Raw genomic sequence first — 24,149 nt, 5'->3', positions numbered from 1 at the left:
GTTTTGTAAATTTATACTTTTTAATTAAAAAAATATTTCTAGTGTTAATTGGTTTGTAAACAATTTATTATACTATTTACATAAATTGTCTTTGATTAAAAGAACCAGGTTGGAAAATAAAGTATATATACAACAAGCTATCAATATCTTTCATACATGTTTAGGTTTATAAACTGTTATAATACCATTATAAAACATTTTGAAAAACGTAAGCTGGGGTTTACATAGACTTGAACAATAACAATAACTGTCTCAAAATTCCAAAGTTTTCCAAGATGACCCTACCTGTGGATGGGAAAGCATGTCCAGACTCCATGAACAAATTTTTCCATCAGTAGAGATGCTAATCAGATTGTGAGCATTCTGTGTTCCGACAACATTTACACAATATACAGGATGCTGAAGAAAGAAATATTAAGGTTTTCTGAAATTATTTTACCAAAAAAATAAAATATTTTACTCCATAATCACAGGTATAGTTTCACATCAAAACAGTCCTGTATCATCATGGCATTTTTAATGTGAAGTTTAATGCTATTCTGTTGATTAACAAAAGGTTGTCTTGGGAGAGAGATGAGTGTCTAATAAAATAAATTTCCAAAAATACAGAAGGCGGCCTTTGTTCTTGGTTGCTAAATGAGGAGAAATTCATACATCAAAGGAAACAGTCTGAGACTACTCTGATGGACACTACTAAGTATTTAACAGTGAAAGAGCACAGAAGTCTAATGGAAATAACCTCTTTACTTACTGTGTGCGCGGCAGCTGACAGTGGAGTTCTTTGCACGGGAGTTCTTTTATTGCTACGGTTATCCCATAGCACAATCTGGCCTGAATATGTACCACCAACAACCAGATTTGGATGAAATTTTGCGAATGTAGCAGACATCACAGCTGACTGCAAATAAGTAATATTTTTACACTTAAGATTAAAATATTAGAAGCCTGGCAAGCTATAAAAATAAATCTATATCTAAAACATTTTCCCCTTTATCGTAAGGTATTAGAGGTTATGAAAGTAAGTAAATAACTTTATTTGAAATTTTTCAAATAAATAAAAAGAATTTATCTTTAGAATAGTTTTTGCTTAAAAGTCAAATGTAATGATTATTTACATAAATGTTTAAGTAACTTATAAAGGAAGCAAACAATTATTTTACTTGATTACGGTATTAAGTCAAAAGACAACTGGCTCTGCATTACCCTCTCACAATAACCTGACAACAGAGTATATGCTAGTTTTAATTCAGTTAAGTATTTTTTCGGAATTATTATATAATTAAAAGATTATAACTTGAGCAACCAAAAAAAGGCTTGCAAATTTTAACCTTCCACTAAATCTACTTTAAAACTCTGCATCTGTTTCCTACTTCAAACATATGTTTCTACTTAAAACTATCTAGTTCCAACTCCTCAGGCCATGTATAAGTAATTCAGTGGGCCAACAGTCTAATTGTATATTCAGTGGGCCAACAGCCTAATTGTATATTTAGTTCCTGAGAAACTCCCTGTAGAAAAGACATTTTATAAAAGATTTCTTTTATATAATCAATCACAATAACAGAAAATCACAAGTGCAAGGAACTTTAGGTGTGATTAAACATTATAAGAGATGTCAGAAACACTACAAAAGGCAGATCATGTTGAACTGAGAAGTCTTCAGTTTTCTGTTAACATCTGCTTGCAAATATGGGGTGGTTTAGCAAATGCCAACCCAATGAAATCATCATGTTGACAAGAAAAGAAAAAAGGCACTCGTCTAAATTCATTAATGAATTCCTAACTTGGTGAAGACTGTTAAAAGACCATTTTACCTGGCAGTGAAACACATACTCTGGGGTAGTTTTTTTATATTTCATATTCCATACAAGGGCCACACCATCAGGTTCATGAGGAGCATCTTCGTTGTTATTATAGGAAGCCACAAGTAATTCTGGATACTGCTCACAAAAATCAAGTAGAAAAAAAAACACGCTATGATAATAAGAACTGTTTTTATATTCCTAGTTACTCAAGCATCTTTATCAAATTATTCTGAAAATACAAATACCCAACACTTCATTAAAAAAGATATCTCTAGAGTTACACTCACTGCAACATTAGTAAGTACAACTTTAAATTGGTAAAGCTAGTTATGTTTCGAATGTTTTAATGTAGCTACTTAAATGGTTTTTTATACCAGTCAGAAGTGTTTCATTAATTAACTTCATTAACATATGTGTTGCAATTTTATCCAAAGGATTTGGTGAGCTACTGAAATCAGTAAAACTGGGTTGTGGCATAAATAAAATCTTGAGCTTTAAATATAAGTAATGTTTCCAATCCTTTCTTCCACAGTACATAAGACAAAATGAATATGATAACACAAAGTTTCCATAATTAAAATAAAAGGTGAAGGGAAACTCAAAGACACAGACAACAGTATGGTGATTACCAGAGGGACAGGGGAGCTGCAGGGAGGTGGAAGAGGGCAAAGGGGGATAAATGGGGATGGAGGGAGGCCTGACTTGGGGCGGTGAACACACAATACAGTGTACAGATGATGTACTATAGAATTGTACACCTGAAGCCAGTAATAATTTTATTAGCCAATGTTACCCTAATAAATTCAATAAAAATTAAAAAAAAAAAACAACAGAGGAGGAAAACAAGAAAAACATAAGTTAATAGCAACTGGTGTCATTACTATTTACCTGAGATGACCAGTCCAAACAACTAACAACCCGATGCTTAGACCAACGTTCGTCAAAAAATTGTCGATTTAATGACAGTTTTGCACCTGCTTGAATCTCTCTACAGAAAAGACCACATCCAAAAAAAAAGATGGTGTTACAACTTCTCGCTCTTAATCCTAAAGTAATTTAACATTCTGAAGCCATAATATTAGCAATTAAATGTTACCCTTCTTTGTCTTCCAAATCTCTTCCACTGTAGTCGAAGAAGATGTTTATCTGCTCAGAAAGAGCTCTTTCTACAATTCTTGTGGAATGGTCAAAGAAACTTAAAAATTCCTCAGTGTGCAAGATTTGTTGCTTTTCTTCTTCAGTCAGTTCATGAGGGGGAGCTGGAAAACAAATGTTTTTCTGATGTCTGATATATGTGAGCCAAATCAGGTCAACTACTATTACAGTTTGGATCAATGAATGCCACACATTCTTTTGCAACCTGATTCACCTCTTTGATTTAGAGCATTTTATTCTACTTTCATACACAAATAATAAAAGAAATCTTCATAGGAATCAACACAATTTTTTCAAGTTAAATTCTTTAAGATACCTTTACTATCATTTTCCTCATCTTTCTTTAAAGTTTTCTCTTCTTCAGGTTCAATAGGTGGTTTAGGAGCCACTACATCATCTTCTTCTTCTTCATCTGAAAAAAACAGAACAAAAATTATTTTTATGAAAATAGTGATAATTCTGAGGTAATGTGCAGAAAGTATAACAATTCTTTATATAAAAGCTAAAGGACAGCACTGATAAGACAGAACAAGTACAAACAATACAAATTTTGTCAACACAATTTTGAAGAAAAATTAAGTAGAACCCCTCAGTTTTTATACATACCTATGTGGTACCTCATCAACACTCATACCAAATTCTGTAGCTACAGAAACCGAAATAAGATATATAAGCAACCAGGATGAATTCCTTATGGAAATCTCTAAAAGCGTGCAAGCATTTATCATTCCAGACAGAACAACATGCTACCCCTGCATAGTTTTATGTAGCATGCTGACACATTAATGCTGTAGAATGAAGAAAATCAAATGTCTAAAATAGCCTACAGAGCTGGCTGCTTACTTGTGATCTGAAACCATCAGTGTCTAATGGGTCTTCATATGGCATAAAGACAGCTTACATTAACTCTCAGGTTGCTATTTGAGAGGCAGATTTTAAAGATAATAGCTATGAGACCACATTTTCTATTCTGTCATTTTAAATGCAAGTCTCATTATCTATCGTTATATAATGTGGCAATAAGCACTTAAAATGTTTTCTTACCGTGAATAAAAATATATCTTGAAATAATATACAATGTTTATAATAAGACTTTTTTATTACTGAATGTCCTCTTATATTCCCAAATCAGGAAATAACTTAAAATCACTTATTTTAAAATGTTACAGAACATACAACTCTCCCTATCTTCTTTCATAACATACTGAGATGGATTTTTATGGAGAAAACGCTTATTTTTATGGCCTAAACAGATGTGTCATTTGTCTATGAGGGAATAGCAGCAGGCATCTGCAGCAGAGTGCATCTGAGTAATGAGAGCCTATTCAGCGAGGGAACTTCACTTGTTAGTTATAGCCATTTCCCTGACCCATGTTCAAAATTATCTAAAACATACATACATATGACATACACAAAAGAATGGTCAAGGATGGGAACCAGCTGCCAAGTCACGGTCCCAGCAGCCAGGCCAGCTGACTAGATAGCAACAACCAGATGGCACTGCTGGGATTGTGTCTTTCTGCTACAAGGTGGCAATGGGATGGCATAACATTCTTCCGCTTGACTGCTTCCAATCCTGTCTCTCCCCAATGGCGAGCGTGCAATTACCCGCACTCCAGGAGGCCTACAGATAAGCCTTTACCCTGCAAACAAAATGCAGCTTGTAGGCCACACCAGCTGCCAAACCACACACATAGTGTGAGGTTTGGAGAGCTATGAAAATCTTTCTAACTCTATGGTATATAAGCAATAAAAATATAACTGTAGCTGTAGGAAAGAAAGCTTTAAATGACACTGTATAATGCACACAATGATACAACCTCCAACTTAATCAAAATGATAATGACGTATGCCAATCCTACATTACTTGAAATAGAGTGATTTTTATGTTCTGACAAGTTTACAGAACTAGGATAAATGGCACGAATGATTTCAATATATGCTCATACTTTTGAACCAAATGGTGAAGGTTAAAATTTTTCCTTTCAAGGGCCTCAATCAGCCACAAAGGAAAACAGTAATCACTGTCTTTTCAGCCAGCCCAACCGCATTTGTCAGCCCTTTCTCCGTCAATGCAGCCAGAGCAATCAACCTGCCAAACATTCAGAATGGAAAAACAATCTGAAAATACAGGGTATAATGCACCTGCCAGTGAAAATGGCCATTTCAAGAAAAGCTAGTGATCTCAGTGACCCCGCTGAGGAGGCGGTGGTGCAAAGGGGAAAGAACACGTAAAAGAATTCTTAGTGATCGCCACTCTCTTGCACATTGACACTTCCTTACAAAGCATGCCAATTACAGCTTTTGTGCTACTTAAAAAATGAAAGCTTTTTGGGGACAATATAATCACACAGAGAAACAGAAAGACAGTACTCCTTTTTTAGATGAATTCTCATATACAACGGATTATTAATCTGAAAACAATATAACTGGTAACAATTCTATACATTACTGCTCAAACATTAGAATGAAACCCTACTATAAAGTCACCTGCAAGTGTAATGTAATAAAATAATTTAATTACATTTGACTTAAAAGTTGACTTTTAGAATAGGATAGTTACTTGAATTAGAAATTAAGTTTGGGAATATACATGTATATATAAACACACACACATGCACATGTACGTATTTACCATTTTCTACTACTACGGTCAATTATCCTTATCAATATTGTTTACTAGAAGCATTCACTGTACATAAATCCTAAAATCAAAGACAGAAATTTTGAATCACACTGGACAGGTCATTCTTGAGCACTGTGAATTATAAATTACAGCGTCTTACCCACATCATATTCTCCTCCCTCAACTTTGTTGCATTATACGGCTTCTAAGTACCATTTCCAATGACAAGTGTCAAATTCCTGTCATAATGCATATGGTCAGTACTTTAGTGCTAAGTGACCTCATAATCTACATATTTAACAGAAAAGATCTTGTTTATAGACACTTTTTCTTTTAAAATTTAAAATGTAGATGAAGTACATTAGACATGATCTATATCTGCCTACTATGTGGCATCTGCCATGCCTATATGCCTATATAGATTATTTTAGTTGTAGTTGAATGGTAAGTATTAACTATTGGAATACATGTTTTCAGGATTTATTTTCAGAATGAATGTACATACCTCCATTTCCACATAGATTAAAAACTGATTTAAAAACTATGATAGGTATTTAAACCCAAGCTCCATAAAAATGATTAAGCTGAATACAATTTCAAGATATGTAAAAATAAATGATCTGCTGCTATTCTTGTAAAATGCAAAACAATATTTTTATTATATGATCTTAAACAATTATCTATATACACCAAATATTTGGTAAAAATGCCTGACATTAGTGACATTAGATTAGAGAATGTTCCTTTGAAACAAATATACTTCTCTTATTGAAAATTAATACAATAGCTACTAAAGGACTAGTAACATAACCAAAATATTATAATTCTAAAGATTTTCTAAGCTAGTCCCTATTACATGATAAGCTATAATATATTTAAAAGTGAAAAAGACTACAACAGCAGGAAGACTGAAAAATGGGACTGCCATGTCACATCAATTTATTGATGAATATTCATTGCAATATGCTAAGTGGTTAACTCCATGCTTTCTCTGACAGGGAATCTAGGGTTATAAACTAAGCAGTAAAGAATGCATAAAAGTAGCAGTTACTTTTAAAATGACAAATCTCTTGTCAATGAGTGCTAAGACTAGGTTTAATGAACCAATGAATTTTTACTTTGAGTTAACATCAAAATTGTGATGTATTTTGGTGAGATGGAAAGAAAAGCTGTTCTGTAAATTAAACTGCACCTAGAAATAACACCAAAGAATGAAATTCCAGTTGTCAGAATAATCTGTTACAATGGAGTAGGTTAATCAAAGTTAAATCACCTGTGAAATGGGTGGCTTTTGTTAAACTGAAGGGAGTCTTAAGAGCAAGTTTTCTCATCTGTATGTCATATTACATTTAAGAGACACCTAAGAATAAGCCGCAAAGTACACTTTGAATTATTTAAAAATATTACATTTTAAATTCATTTAATAAGTAATATGCAAGGCCTAGAAAATCCTCACTAAATACTGATAACTTTTAATCTATCACTTATCATGATTAATTTTCAATATGAAGTAAAAAACAAATCCCATCATTAGTCCATTAATGTTGTTTAGGATATACATTTGTTGTTTATAAATAGTTTCATTATAGTGGTGTACCCTATTTTAAATTTAATATCCAGTGAAGAATACTTAATTTAAAAAGTAGTCTGATTATTCATTGTAAAAAGAAAGTTGCCACTGAGTTTTAAAAATCAGGAAATTTCTTGCATATAAAAATGTACTTCAATTTACAAAAATTCAACATGAATAGCTTTATAAACCTATTTCATAAAATGAAAGTATTAGTGGAAAATGACACAATTTACAAATACAAGTTAGATATGAATGATTTTCCCTTAATATTTCCAGAATAATCCTTTCTTTCTTGTATCAACATCATTTTGAATCACGTTTCAATCCATTTGTCCATAACTTCATCTTCTTGTACTTACTCTTTAAAATTTTCATTAAGGGACTTTATATTGGGCCCTGACCAGTGTGGACCAGTTGACTGCCCATCATCCCAGCAAAGCGAAAGGGTCACCAGTTCAATTCTGGGTCAGGGCACAAGCTTGGGTTGCAGTTCCGTTCTGGGGGGTGTGTATGAGAGGCAACCCTTTGGTATTTCTCTCACATTGGTGTTTCTTTCCTGGTCCTTATCCCTACCTTTCCCTCTCTCTAAAAATAAATAAAATCTTAAAAAAAAGAAAATTTCTATTGGGACAATGTTTTATGAACATATCAAGGGAACCCATTCCTTTTATTTAAAACATCTAGAGTAAGATGCAAGTGTCACCTGAATTTCTTTAATACTTTAGATCTTCAACAAAGAAAAATAATATAGCAGACTTTTTAATTAGCAGATATTTTGAATACAGATCTAACGCTAATTTGGGGAACAAATAAGAAAGGAATAATACTTTATATTATTTTAACACAGAATTTGTCTCTACATGGTCTTTTCATATAAAATTCAGATTTTATTTAGGCAGTACTGGTATAATTTACATAGATCCTGTGATCTGTATTCTCATAAATATTACATTTTTCTGAGGCCATAATTTCAGGTATGCTGATTAAAGTCTTTCAGTCAAGATTAAGAACAAATGCTTCAATTTTTGATTATATTTATATACTCATAGATTCTCTGAGGGTTAAAACTAATATTTTTGTGTTATCATATTCCAGAATTTTTTAAAACTCCATTTTAGACAAGGTTAGTATTAACCAGAGGCCCACAAATTTAGTCTACTTGGGAAGTATTGATTCCAGATGTTAATATCATGCAATAAAAAATTAAAAGGTATTTATATAAAATACTTTCCTACACATTATAAATGCTAATTAACATGTACCTGAATAAGAACACCTGGCTACTAAACCAATACCAAAAATAATGGCAAAATCCACTCAGATAATAGACTGGTATAAAAAATAATAACACTTCTCTAGAAATTAAAAGGCAGGCTGTGGTTGTAGCCCTCATATTCTCTCCACATTGTGACCAAAGGCTCATTAATCAACTTCCCCAGACCTCAGTTTCCTCAGGTGTAAACAAGATGATTCGTAGATAACCTTTAGGATTTCTTCCTCTTAAAAAAAAAATGTTTCTAAAAATAGCAACAAAAAAAATCCATACTGAGAGATGGATAAGAAAAATACCATTTTTCAAGACAGTTAAAAACTTTTAAAAGGGGAAAAAGTAACTTTTCCAGGAGTGTAACTGTAGGCACCATGCTCCTGCCATGAGAAGCTTTTTACCTGCAGAGAACGAAATTGACTGAGTTCACATGCTCCTAGTCAATTTCATTCACAGTAGGTACTTTTAAGACAGCAAAGAACCTCAGTTCGGAAACAGTACCACCATCTTAAAGGGTAAACTTGAAAGCAAGAAGATAGATAGAATGGAGAAAAAGAAAAACAAGACAGAATAAAAACTACTGCCTTTTAAAAGAATACATTTATGCCATTTAAGAAAATGAGAGAAAGAAGAGTTAAATCTAAGACCAATTTTTATCTTCAATTCGGTAACTCATATTACTTCTGCACTGATTACACTGCCTACCCAAGTTTAATTTACTGTCTGTTACACTCAAATTGTGATTTCTGCAATTTTGTCTCATGGTGAGTTTTGGAATTTGTTACATAATTCTTCAATGGGAACCAGCCAAGCTAAGTTTGAGAACCACTGTATTAAAGCAGTGGATAAGTGCCAGTACAGTTAAGCATAAAGTGTTTTCATTATAAAACCTTAATTTCAGGGTTTTTTCTTTCCTCTCTTTTTAAAAACTTCCACCAATTGGGAAAAGAAACTTAATGTAAGAGCCCTAGACATGAAAATAATTGTAATGATATAGAAAGAAAATTATGTCATTTTTATAAATAGTTCCAAAGGCTAAGGATAGCCCCATCGTATCAGGATATATTTCTCACTTTCCTTCAATTATACACCTCAACCTGAAACTAAAAACACCAAAGAGAGGATAATCTAGTGCCTTCATATGTATCATACACTCAATAAACTTGCAGAATCAATGAATACTTATTTGGTTGCAAATGAATAAATATGGACTTTTGTAAAATTAACATCTAAGCCTAGTCCTCACAGAAAAATTTTAAAAGTACGTCTGCATCAATGGTGCTGATTAAAAACTGGGCTTAGTTCACCCATCTTGCCACTTTCACCTTCTATCAGTGACGATAAGAAAAATCCTATTCAACACTATGGAAGAGCAAAGCTATTTATTCATTATTCTTAGATAATCACTATAACACAACATTATCCTGATGTGTATGCCAATAAATAAGTTAACTATAATGAAGTATTTTTCAAATTACAGATCTAAACCAATAAATTCAGTACATAATGGTCAACATTTTAAAAAAATGAAATACAGTAAGAAAAGGGAAGGTGCTATTTCATAAAATTTTTATTTCAGTTAATCATCTGTATCTATGTTTCTACTGGATTATAATATTAATTGAATTTCTTACCATAGGTTACCTATCATAAAAGCATCAAAGTGCCGCTACAGTGGCAGCATGAGAGAGAAAGTGCATCTTGGAATTAGTCAGACTTGATTTAGAATCTTAGCTACTAGCTATGTGACCCTTGATAAATTATCCCTCAGCTTCAGCTTCTTCATGTACAAATAGTACCCATACTTAACTCTAAGCATTTTGGTAAGAGAATTAGAGGTAATGTAAAGTGCCTCACACTATACTTGATATGTAGTAGACACTCTTTGCTGTTGAAACTTTCAGTAATCAATTTAAACATGAAGTTTGATGAACTGTTACAAATGAATAGCTAAAAATAATATATTTGAAAGATGCTAACAGGTTCGATTTTGTTCAGAGCATTCAGAGGGGATACATAGAACACAAAAATAACAGCACATGCTTCCATCTCCGTAACATGTCATCATAAAATTCAAGAAGGCTCTAGAGGAAAATCTGTAATGGTTTCATTTATGGATCTGAGAACAAATAAGATTACAATACAAGATAGTCATTAAAGCCAAGAACTATGACTAATCATACTTTTTCACCCAATTTTATCAATAACTAGATTGTAGCATTAACACTTGGAAATAACCTATTTTCCCCAGTAGTTACTTCCAGAATAAACACATGAAAATAAACATCTCAAGTAAGCAAATTCATTCTCCTGAGGAGGTAAAAGTAATTAATTCCTTCACCAAATATTTATCGAGAACTCACTGTAGACCAGGAACTATTCAGACCAGACACAGCACTGAAAAAGAAAGTCTCTTTTTCATGGAAAATCTGGCAAAGAAGGTGAAGTATGATGATGCTAAAGCCTTGCCCCAAATAATTTCAAATTGAAAAGAATACAGTTTATCATGTACTTTTGGGACATCAGCTTATCTAACAAATCATGATTGTTCTAATTTTTCAATTACTTGCAAAATAAAAATGGAAAATTTTTGAAAGATGCCAATCTTAAACATGTGGCTATACATCAAATTAGTTCACAGGCAATGAGTTACATGTTTATATTTTAAAATGTATATGCATCTCAAAAATAAGCAATTAAAAATGAAAATTTCAAGAAAGATATAAAACCATGTGTATTTATAGAGATATATATATCATAGAAAACTGACTGAAAAAAATATGAACAATGGCTATTACACAGTGGTTCCACAGACATCTCCTCTTTATATCCTTTCTGTATTTTCTATTATATATTAGTATTATAATTGTAAAAAAAAATTTTTAAAAATGAAAGTCTTCACTTATACTGAATATAATTATATAGTACAATAGGCATTACCCAAAATAGCTTCAGAACACTTTACATTTCAAATAATCCAAAATGTATTTCGTAAGTATAATGGTATAACTAAAAATAAATCTCCAAATTATTAGATGGAGAAAAAAAGCCTAATTTACTTTAAAATGAGTCATTGTGCCTCATTTTGGCAATTTTGGCACACATTCTGAGTTAACATATCTAATAAGGTAGCTCCAAAAGACAGGCATAATACTTGAATTAATATACTAGCTAATAAAATAATACTTTCTGGAAATTATGGAATCCTGTAGTATTAATATTCTCCATACTGATAGTTTAACACTATCTTTTTTTTTTTTAAGTTGCTTATATCTCAAACAAGTTTACCATAATTCCTTTTTTTCTAAGATGAGGATTTTACACCTGTGAAAGCTATCTTACCAACCAAAGGAGCAGCGGGAATAAAAAAATGCGTCCATAGAAATGAACACTTACATGGTCAAGTAAGAAAAATACTTAGATAAAAATGTTACCCTGATATCCTCAAATTTTTCAAAGTATGCATGTATGATAATGGCAACTCCTTTGGGTACAAGATTGAAAGTGAAAGGAAAAATTTAAGATATTAAATTTCATTTCTCTCATTGGGTAGATAAAGGAGAATGGTTAAAAGTGCATGTGATGATCTACTGTTAAGTAAAAAACCTTGTAGTTATACAAAAACATTTGATAGTTTTTATGTTTGATATTCTATGATTAAATAGGAATAAATATTTCTGGCTAAGGAGAAAAAAAATGTTCTTTATGCGCAGACTGCTAAAAGAATAATTTATTAGGGGCCCACAATTTCAAAATATCAACAGCTCTAAAATCCATAACACATTTGGTGGTAAACTCTGACATAACCAGAGGTAAAACTGTTTATATTATTTATCTTTGTTTGAATATTTATATCTTTTGCCACCCAAATAGTAATGCCCGAGATGTTGCTGCAGTGTTTATATTCAATATATGGTATATACACTTTACCACTTCTCTGAAATCTGAAAAATTCTGATTTCAAACACATATATGGCTCCATGGTTTTAGATAAGGAACTATACATCTGTATTAGGGATCTTATATAAACCTCTTATATGTATGACATTAAGTTTAGTCTCACTGGGAAAAACAAGAACTATCATATTTATTAAATTTATGCTTGAATCATTAGCTATCTGATGAGATTTAAAAAATCAGTCCTCAATGTAAAAATGGTAACTCCTTCTGGTTTAAGAATTAGAGTACTCCACATTCAATATAATGTATGTGTGTATTTCCCTCTATTACACACAGATTAAAGGCTGGTATATAATCAACATAGTAGAGCCCTTTGATCATAAAAGCGGAAGTTTAAGAATTAGATCTAAATTTGTTCATTAATATGGATAATAATTACAGCATTACAACATATCAGAATATAATATGCTCTGCAGAAAATATTTACGATTTCATTAACTGAGGGATATATGCTCTTGTAGGGAAGAATTATGCTCAATGACAGAGAAATGGAACATTCCTCAGCAAATCTGCTTCTAAACCTGTACATATTAATGACAAAATAAAGACTGACTTAAATTTATGACAACAAAACTAAACCACACATACAACTTATACTTTATTAACTTGTAAAAGAAAAAGTTTTAAAACTCTGAAAGACAAATACATAAGTACAGAAACCCAGCAGGGGTGTCCAACCCGCAGCTATGAATGTGACCCAATGCAAAACTACAAATTTACTTGAAACCTGTTTGTTTTTTTTTTTTTTTGCTCATCACTTTTCCTCAGTGTTTGTGTATTTAATGTGTGGCCCAAGGCAACTCTTCTTATTGCAGTGTAGCCCAGAGACACCAAATGGTTGGACACCCCTGCGAGCATTAGTTTTATAATGTTTCACCCTAAGAAAATATGCCAAAAAATAAAGACAAAAAAGCATAAGAAAAAAAGAGAGAATCCACTTATTAAAAAATGGCAGGGGGGGGGGGAGATTAATGACAATTATATTAAGGGCAGAGATTTACCTTCTTTGGGTTGAGCCATAACTGGAGTTTGAGTTTCCTTTGTGTATGTCACGATTTCTCGAGGAGGAAAATCAACTTGTGTAATTTTAGCCATTCCAAGTTTAATAGGTCCTCGTCTAAGTAAAGTGAACACAGAAGTTTAAAACACAACATATGATACATTTGACTATCATTTCATATCAAACCATGTTATTTTGGAAAAGGATTAAACACTGTGTATCCAACATTGTAATTTAAATCCCTATTTTACTCAAGACATTTTAGAAGAACAATGAATTAGCTTTATCTTAACAAAAAAATTGGAATGTAGTAAAAACAAAAGATACTTCTGAATTACTCAAGGTATTTATTTTTCACTTCAAAAAGGCAAATTAATTACTTTCTTACAGCAAATGTCTGGGTAGTAGTAGAGTAAGAAAATAGGAATTTCAGAGTGGTGTGCTGAATATGGTTAATTATGAGAACTTTCTTTTTTGTCAGGGATGTGTTTCTGGACTGTTTTGAAGAGTCAGATAATATGCACCTCAGACCACATTCAGTTCCCTTCACTTTTAAGACTGAAAATTAAGTTTCTGTTGAAAACCTTTTTTTCCCCTACTTATAATTAGTAGAATTGAGAGCCATACAGTCAGCTTAGATTTTAAAATAAAATATTTAAAAACTTATATTGCTAATATCTGCATGGTACATGCTGTCCTCGATTCACATAGGGACAAACTATAGTGCAGACACTTTATATCTAAACTAAAGCAACAGATCTTTTCAATATCAAAAAACTACTAAAGTCACTTCTATTTTAAATACAGGAAAAACATTCTTTTTTGACAGACAGCAAAAAGTGGGGCTGAGGAAAAAAGACCAAATGAAAAATATCTTTTACTAGGTATCTGGGTGGTCTTTTCTTGGTTATTATATTAGATGTTTAAATTCTAAACCAAATAAAAGTATGCATCCAAACTCCCCAAGAAGTTCTCAACTATGAAGCTCTCTTAAAAGGATATTGAATAAAGACATTGCTGAAACTTCTAAAATATAAATAGGATATCTGAAATATACATATATATCATCAGTAATATATAACATTTTTCTGATATAAACATCCTTTTCAAAATCCTGTACAAAAAAGCATAATAAAATTAGTACATTTAACAAATTAATTTTCTCTAAGGTCCTAAATGTGGGGCTTAAGAAATTATTAATGTGTTTTCTACTTTAGGAATATCTTAGCTTAAAAGAAAGAAAAAAGCATAATCAAAGAATTAAATGAGAAAATATAGTACATTTTAATAATCTAGGGTTCTAAGAATAAAATTTGAGATAAGCAATAATATTCTGATTTTTAAGATGTGAACCATATGAAAAGGGAGGCACTCACATATCTGGGAAATATGATGAAGCTAACAACATTAGGACAAGTTACTAACTTGAGTATATATAGGATCTAATAGATAAAAATCACAATATTAGAACAAAATATTCTAACATTTAAAGTTGAAATAGGGAGGTAATACCTCACTTATCCAAAAGACACTTTTACTGAGAATAAGGACACAGTTGGGGGTGGGCGGGGGGAGCCTCCAAGCAGCCAATAGAGAGGCCTTCCAGCTAATGAACAAGAAGCTCCCATACTTTTCTTACCTGCAACTCAAGGCTTATCTATTCTTACTTTAGACATAATTCCAAAGTTATTGGTTATATGTTTTACAAGCTGCAAATTAGCAAGAGAAAATAGCTATCTCAGTCAGGCACAGTTGCAGCAGCAAACATTTATATTTTGCACTGGGGACTAGAATAAATAAAATTGAGTTGAATAAATTAAATAATAAATGAATAAATCAATAGCAATCTGGGGCCACAGTATCAAGACCAACAGCTCTATTCCTCTCAAAATGTTAGAAATCATCAGTGAAGTTTAATATAGGAAAATAAATTAATATTCATAATGAGTAACCCAGAAAATGTTCGATTACATGTAGAATATGCATTGAAAGTCTGGGAAGTTTGTAATGCACCTTTTAAAAACTTACATCAAAAATAGAGAAATAAAAAAGGAATCTGGACACTTAAAGGGGCAGATTTAAGGCACCTAGAAGATCAGATACATAGAATATTTCTTTCACTAAATGATGGAGGATAAATGAGGTGTCACAGTAAAATGTAACTCTTTTCCTAATATATACTGCATATTACAAATTTAAGCAAAATAAAATTAGGACAGTTTCACAAAGAATCAAATTAATTATAAAAAAGGGAAGGTAATAAATCTATTCAATACCCCAAATCGGAATCTGAGTGAAGCTGAAGAACTGATGGATCTGTATCCCAATGCAGCGTCCTATATGGTTGTAGGACAACCATGAAGCATTAGCAGAAAAGGCCATAAGTTAGTCAAGCAAATACATTCTAGGAATAGCTAAAGTACTGTTCACAATTAAAAAACACATGTTCTGGTTAGTATGAAAAAAACACCAGGTATCACTCAATGCTCTAGTGCATGCAATAAGCATAGCACAGTTAAAGATGCAAACATACAACCTAGAATAGTTAAAAGATAGTATTTTCAGATTATGGGAAACTAGTATGGCACAATAATGAAAAGCATAGCCAAGCATTCAACACCACAAATAATAGATTATTTTTGGATGATAACAAGCTAGACTATAAAAATAGTTTAAAATTTAAGTTTCCTAATAAAAAAACATTAGTAAAAACATCTTAGTTAACATATTATAATCTTGCCCAAAGCATTAAATGTGTGCAGGAAATTGTCATATTGGTAAAGGAAATGAGTCAACACATAAGCCTTTCGGTAAGAAAGCCAAAGACTATTCCACTGGGATATAAAATAGCTAAAGTTTCCAAAATGTGACCCTTATGTAATTTATGGGTTAAGCACTGCCTTGGGCTTATATGTCATCTGCTTTAGAAAGTAACGAAAGATTTCTGTCTCCAGGAAAAAATAGATTTTTCCCAGAAAAAAATATTTTATGTTCAAAGGATTTACCTAAACTAAGTTTTTGGAGTATATTGATCCTAAATAAATATTTAGTGGTACTTTAGGCTTACCTACCAGGATGTTTTCCACCTAAGTGAAATCTAGTCATTACTAGAAGAAAAGGTACTTTGTCATAATGGCATTCTTATAAAATATATGTACAGTACTGTAGTGTTTATAATCCCTATTAAAAAGTTAAGCATGATACATTCAGTGCTACCATTTTTGTCCAAAGTATGTTTCTCATATAAGTGATAATATACAACTAAAACTATTATAATATTTAAATACCACAAATGATTCTATAACTTTACTTGCCTATACAATTTATCAATAAAAACAATCAGTTGATTTAACTAGAGGAATTCTTCATTTTAGAAATATAAAGAAAGATTTTGGGATTTAAACAGTATTGTGTGTATGCAAAGAAAGACAAGGCAACAGAGATTTACTCTGTACAAAGCAATGAACAGCAACAAACATAGGCTTTGTTAAACCAGAAGTGTTCTATGAAATGCTGTCTAAGGAATGTTCTGTCCACAGCCTTTATATTATATGAGAGCTCTAGCTGTTATCAGTGACATAGCAGTCCTTGTTTAAGATGTCATTTTAGTCTAACATCAAGTAAAACTTTGCTGCAAAATATAGCCAGTACTGAAAACACACTGAACAATATAAGGAATTATATTTATTAGAGGCAACTGCAGACATATAAAGTAAAATTCCCATAATCCAAAAGCCTGAGAAATAAACTGATCAAGAATGGAAAAAAAGGAACAAGAGACATGAATTTCCCAATAGAATAACTGCCACCACCTAAATTTTAGAGATAATAGAAGTGACTGAGAAAGTGAATTAGAAACCTAATGAAATGTGAAGTTAGAGAAATAGCATTTTTCATGGCCTCTTATATTTATTCATAAATTACTACCAGGCCTTTTAGAAATTTTTAGCACTTAGAAACAGTGATTTCAACATGGTTTGATACCATATTTGATTTTTAGCACTTAGAAACAGTGATTTCAACATGGTTTGATACCATATTTGATAATGTCTAATATCTTTTCCTTCTTCCCAAGGGTACTAATCTTAGACTGTTCTGGCCATCTCACACATCTTCATGTATTTTCTGTGATATTACTTCTTTTTCTCTTTATTTACTTCTTTTTTTCTGCTCAATTCAAATTTGTTCTACTTTTATTTTCAGACCCTAGCATCCCTTTTCAAAGCCATATACATATTTAGAAATGCTATTATTTTATTACCAATAGCACCAACAATATTAATTATCTTTCTACTATGGTGTCTGGAGATGATTTAGTGGAAGTCACAGTTTTCTACGTGTGTGTGTGTGTGTGTGTGTGTGTGTGTAAAATAAACTTACTCGGCCCTCTTGAAAATTAATGTTTAAAATGAGCTCAAAGGATACAATGCATAAGATTAAAAAGATATGTCACCGCATTCAAAAGGAGGAATTTTTCCCTCTCCTTTTAAACTTATAAAAGAACAAATTCCCCCAAAGATATTTAATACCTATTTTCTTGTTTTACAATTTATTATTAAAAATCTACACTTTAAACTAAAAACAAGTTAGCATACCATCATTAGGACTTTCAATTCAGTGAATGACATCGTCAATTTAAAAAAAATTAAAGCATAGTTGCTTTAATATATTCAGGTGTACAACATACTCTTCCAACATTATATACCTTGCAAAACGATCACCATGATAAATCTAGTAACCATCTGTCATTGTACAAAGTTATTATGATACTAACTATATTCCCTAGCTGTGCATTACATCCCCATGACTTATTTTATAACTGGAAGTTTGTACCTCCTATTCCCCTTCACTCTCTTTGCCCACTCCCATTCCCCTTCCCTATGGTGACCACCAGTTTGTTCTCTGTATCTATGAGTCTGTTTTTGTTTTGTTTGTTTGCTTTGTTTTTCAGATTCCGCATGTAAGTGAAATCATATTTGTCCTTCTCTGTCTAACTTATTTCACTTAGCATAATACCCTCTAAGTCCACCCATGCTGGCACAAATGGTAAGATCTCATTCTTTTTTAATGCATGTATAACACGTATTCTTTTTCCATTTATGTATAGATGAATACGTAAGACTGCTTCCATATCTTGGCTATTGTGAATTATGCTGCAATGATAATATGGGTACATATTCAAATTAATGTTTTCACTTTCTTAGACTGATATCTAGGAGTGAAGTTGCTGGATCACAGGGCAGTCCTATTTTTGTTTTTTTGAGGAATCTACGTGCTATATCCACAGAGGCCGCACCAACTTGCAATCCCACCAGCAGTGCAAAAAGAGCTCTCTTTCCTACACATCCTCACCAATACTTACTATTTATTGTCTTTTTATGACATGACATCTCATTGTGGTTTTGATTTGCATTTCCACGATGACTACTGATGTTGAACATATTTTTATGTGCCAGTTGGCCATCTGTGTGCCTTCTTTGGAGAAATGTCTGTTCAAGTCCTCTGTCTAGTTTTTAAGTGAATTGTTTGTTTTTTGATGTTGAGTTTAAGTTCTTTATATACTTTGGATATTAAATCCTTATTAGATGTTTCATTTGTAAATATCTTCTCCCATAAATCAATAATGTTAATCACTAGAATGTAAGTTCCGTGAAGGCAAGGGCCATGAACATTTTATTTTCTGTGGCAATCTATATAGTATTTAACATTAAATTGGCAATTCAATGAATATGCATTCTACAGGGTGGGGCAAAAGTAGATTTACAGTTGTTCATATGGAAAGTAATACAGTAATTAATAAATAATAATACAAGAATAAACCCTTAAGATACAACTATAAACGTACTTTTACCCCACTTAATGTATAAAAATAAATACTTTTCTTAATAGTATTTTTTCCCTGTACCAATTTACAATATTCCAATAGGTCTCTACTAATCTCTAGGTTTCCCAATGAAACTCAGAGGGACATGTTTTAATTTATATTAATTTTAACAACCAAGTAGATGCTAAATAGTATTTTTGAAAGCAAACTTGCTGCTGTTGCATTAAAATAATCTTTCTACTCTTATTCTAAATCAAGAAAACTGAGTTTGAAAAGAACACAGTATTTTATATACTTAAAAGTAATGTATAATATCAGATAAATTTAAGTGGAGGGAGGGAAGTATAAGGGGAATATGGTAATGGAAAAAATATAATAAAAAATAAATAAAAGAAATGTAGTAATTAATTTTTCATTTTGGGAAATATTTTTACTATGGTAATGTTGCAGAAGGGAAAAACCCCGGCTCTTGAAAATACCACTTGCTTATTAGCACAGGAATAGTAACATATTTGTATAAAAACATGGAGGTATAAATATTAAAAATTGATTTAGCCTTAAAGATACATTTAAAGAGCCGATAATAATACTATTTTATAAAATATTATTTCTTAAAAAACACTTTGATTTTTCTTAAATGATAGAGTTATATCATTTACCTCCAATGACAATATTGCTTAGATGGACAATTTTGGTTCTATATACAGAAGAGTTGTGGAAAGCACATCTCAAATCAAATTGAACCTTTTGTGCCTTCTAATTGTTAATGATAACCTGATAATTCAGGAATAATAAGCATTAAGTTTAAGGATTATCTAGCTCCCTTGCTCTTCTTTTCTCTTGCCCTGTTTTTAGATACTCGTTACTTCTTTATAACTTCAATCTGAGGGGCTCGGGCACACATAAGATAGAACTCCTCAGTTTTTTCTTATTAAAACATGTGTTAAAAGAGATTTTTGTGAGAAGAAAATTTAACTTCCTGGCCCAAAAAATGATTCCAAATAAAAGCTTTTGACTAGCTATGTTTAATCTCATTTTAGCTGTCATACAAAGTCAAAAAAGTATGATGTTGTTAAAGACTTGCTATTATTCTGTGTGTGTGTGTGTGTGTGTGTGTGTGTGTGAGAGAGAGAGAGAGTGAGAGAGAGAGAGAGAGAGAGAGAGAAGTAATAAATAATACTTTTCCTAATAAGATTTTGGAAAGAAGCTGAAATCTTACAGAACTTTTGAAAAGCAAGACCCAAAAAGTGTGCAGAATCCTAAAACAAGCATGAAATACAGTCTCGCAAGGAAGATACAAATTTAGCAGTAACTTAGCAGTAAACACTCTTTTTTTTTTGTTGAGATATAATTGTAAAGCAGTATGGAGATACCTAAGAAAATTACAAATGGATCTGCATTTTGACCCAGTGACCCTATTTCTGGGGATATACCCGAAGGAACCCAAAACACTAATTTGAAAGAACATAAGAACTCCTATGTTCATTACAGCGTTATTTACAATAGCCAAGATGGGGAGGCGGCCCAAGTGTCCATCAGTAGACGAGTGGGTAAAACAACTATGGGAAATTTACAGAATGGAATACTATTTGGCCATAAAAAAGAAGAAAAATTTTATCCTTTGTGATAGTATTGTATTTTCAATACAATAGATAGTATGGATGGACCTGGAGAACATTATGCTAAGTGAAACAAGCCAGTTAGAGGAGGACAAATACCATATGATTTCACTCTTATGTGGAATCTAATGAACAAGTTGAACTAACAAGCAAAACAGAGACAGACTCATGGAGAGCAAGATGACAGCTAAGTGGATGGGGGGATGGTAAGAGATGGAAGAATTGAGCAAAAAGGAAAAAGGACTCATGGATATGGACAACCGTGGGGTGATTGCAGGGGGAGGAGGGGAGGGGGAACTAAGGCTACTAAATGGTAATGGAAAAATACAACAAAAATATAATAATCTAAAAAAAGATATAATTGATACATAACATTAGTTTCAGGTATGTAACATAATTATTCTGTATTTGTATATATTATGAAATCATCCCCACAATACATCTAGTCAACATCATCACCATACAGTTACGAATTTCTTTTTCTTTTTTGTGATGAGAACTTTTTAAAGATCTATTTTCTTGGTAACTTTCAAATACAGTATTGTTAGCTATAGTCATCAGGCTGTACATTACATCCTCATGAGTTATTTATTTTATAATGGGAAGTTTGTACCTTTAACTGCCCCCCCTTCACCCATTTTGCCTATCTCTTGCCCCTCTGTGGTAACCACCCAACTGGTTTTGTGAGTTATACTTTTAAGATTCTACATATAAGTGAGATTATATGATAATTTGTCTTTCTCTTATTTTACTTAGCATGACATCCTTAAGGCAGTGAAAAACTTAATGTTTCATTAGCAGTTATTTCTTATTCTTGATATTTTATGCATTATTATACTCTATCTTAATTAGAACTAGTGAATTAATAGAACAGAACTGGGCTGTTTTAATGGTATTGTTGAGATTTTCAATTACTGAATGGGGAATTAAGTATAACACAAAGCTTTTTCACTATTTATACCCAAAATAGTCACATATTAACCAACATAAAGTTTGCTTAAACAGAAGACATTTAAATAAACACCTCTATTTTAATATAAAATAAATTAGCATAAAATCAGTTAACTATTCAGTGCTGATAGTTAAGTGTGATAGTTAAAATATTGTAAAAAACAGAAAATCCCCCAATTTACAACAATTTCTATGCCATTTAGATTTTGAAATATTAACACTAACTCAACACAACTATTTAAAGTCCCTATAAAGCATTGACAGTATCTGGGCACTAAATGCATTCTATCATTAAAATATTAAAAGAAAATTACTATACCTAGACCCCACTGCGCCATCTCCAGAGTCTTGGCTTCCAGCTTCACTTGGTGTGCTCACAGATTTGGAGGATGGTGACATAGGAGGAGGGACTAAATAGTGAAATAGACAGGTATCCTCTGTTACTACACGGAGAGGCTGCTCAGCTTATGACGTTTCAAAGTAATTTAACATGAAATAATTAACAAAAAAGAAAAAAATAATGGCAAAACAAAAGACAAAAATACATGAATGAAAATGAACAGTAGAAAGAAGAGGAAAAAGACAAAGTTAACAATGCATGCTGACAATTCATGCAATTTCTCTGGCAAAATGCATTTGGGCTTTACATTAAAAAAAAAAAAAAGGAAATTATAGAAGGATATAGAAGGATGCATCTTCATCTCAGCCAACACCAAATGTGGGCACTAATTTTCAAAGGAGAGCATTCCTTCTCCCCTTTCTAACTTCTTACTTTTAAAGTCACCAGATTATGAAAAATATTTATAATTGCTTCAAAATCAAAACTCTAAAATATGCCTCTAAAGTCATCAACTCTCTGGTTTTCTGAGATTTATTTTTAAATTTATTTTTTTGCCTAACATTTTTTTCTTTCAAAAATGTCTTAAATGATTTAATTTATGCCCTCCCTCTATCAAAAAATAAAGGCCAATTTAGAGAAATGACTGTAGCTAAAGGAATGGCTCCTTTAAAATGTCCATTAGTTTCCAGCAATTTGGGTGAAAAATGCAAACAGGCCATAAAACAGCATGCCTTCTAGACATGATGCATAACATAAAGTGACTCATGCAACTTAAACAAGGCAAGACTTATGGTAACTTCCTTACCCCAGTATTCAGAAAAAACTGAAGTGTACAGACAAAGATACAGACACCCAAAATATTCTTAATCCCTTCTTATAGAAAAATACACATTTTTTCATACTATATAAAACAAACAGCAAATGCTTTCTCCTAAACTGTCACTTATAACATTATATACCAACAGTTGAGCGTGCATACTTCATGCTATTACATTTGTAAAACTTTTTGATTACCATTGCAAAGGGAGTACAGGAGGATCATCACTGCCATCTTCTGGTTAAAATTTACCATAATTGTCCCCAATCCCAAGTATTTTTAAAATAATTTTTCAATGTACAATATTAAGTGACTAATAAATTTTATGTGAGCTGCAAGTCCTTCTTTTACTAGTCTACTGAAAGGAAGGTAAGTTCCCAATTATATAGGAACTAAAGAAATATGTATTTAATTAAAAGTCTGTGTTTTTGGAATAGTTACTTTCACTGAACCCTTAAATTTATGTTTAAATGTTTATACATGCTGCAGCAGAAACAGTGGGTTTGCTAATCTAACAAAAGTACAAGTTTGCTATGACGAATTACATCTTAAACATAGACACACAACTGATCATCCTATCTTCTCAGAGGCAAATTCTATTGGAAACGGTAAAATTAGAAGAAAAGAAATCACAGCTAGTATGTTTGTTTCCTGAGACAGTGATTATTACTTAACTTCCAAAGGACTGTAAAACATAACCAAGTATTTCTAATTTTCTGATTAAATCTCTCAGAAACAATGATAAAAGCAAATTGCCTTCATATAATTCACATGTAGATGGCACTGTGCTAGGTGCTGCGTGTGTGTAACTCAAAGTAGCTAAAAATGACTTGTGTCTGAAATATAAGAACATTAATACCCCTAAACTTCTCTTATGTTCTAATTCCTCATCTTTTGTCCATCTATCACTGTGAGGCTTTCTTTAGGCTAAGATCCAAATGAAGAGGAATAAAGGGCAATACCTAACAGTGGTTAGGCTAAGATCCAAATGGATAGAAATAGAGTAATATCTAACAGTGGTTTGCCACTATAAGCACAAATACATATTTATTAAATCAGAGTGAGGCAACATGTTTTGATATTAAAGGTTTTCAAAGAAGACAATTTGTATTCTTTCAATTATATACTTCATGCTTAGGAAAATAATTTTTCTAAGCAACATATTAGAAAGATTGAAGGCAAATAGTAATATTACTGTCAATTATTTGTGAT

General features: G+C 31.9%; 1 protein-coding gene across 6 annotated transcripts in view; it reads right to left on the bottom strand.

Annotated features, from left to right (window-relative positions):
- The window catches only part of DYNC1I2 (dynein cytoplasmic 1 intermediate chain 2), a 52,799-nt gene that overhangs the window by 16,550 nt on the left and 12,100 nt on the right, over positions 1–24,149 (bottom strand). For 4 of the 6 annotated variants that reach the window (XM_054562664.1, XM_054562663.1, XM_054562667.1 and 1 more), the window contains exons 4-12: positions 22,100–22,190; positions 15,663–15,722; positions 13,388–13,503; positions 3,277–3,372; positions 2,902–3,064; positions 2,694–2,793; positions 1,815–1,940; positions 752–898; positions 286–399 (exon numbers count right to left, since the gene is read on the bottom strand). In XM_054562664.1, coding sequence (XP_054418639.1) covers positions 286–399; positions 752–898; positions 1,815–1,940; positions 2,694–2,793; positions 2,902–3,064; positions 3,277–3,372; positions 13,388–13,503; positions 15,663–15,722; positions 22,100–22,190 — 1,013 coding nt within the window. The remainder of the gene's footprint in view (positions 1–285; positions 400–751; positions 899–1,814; positions 1,941–2,693; positions 2,794–2,901; positions 3,065–3,276; positions 3,373–13,387; positions 13,504–15,662; positions 15,723–22,099; positions 22,191–24,149) is intronic. The other 2 variants (XM_054562668.1, XM_054562669.1) reach the window with 1 other exon arrangement.

This window comes from Pteronotus mesoamericanus, unplaced genomic scaffold (genome assembly GCF_021234165.1).
Source record: "Pteronotus mesoamericanus isolate MK-2021 breed Mesoamerican mustached bat unplaced genomic scaffold, CSHL_Meso_final scaffold_651, whole genome shotgun sequence".
NCBI classification, from domain to species: domain Eukaryota; kingdom Metazoa; phylum Chordata; class Mammalia; order Chiroptera; family Mormoopidae; genus Pteronotus; species Pteronotus mesoamericanus.
This window is presented reverse-complemented; position numbering and strand designations above follow the sequence as displayed.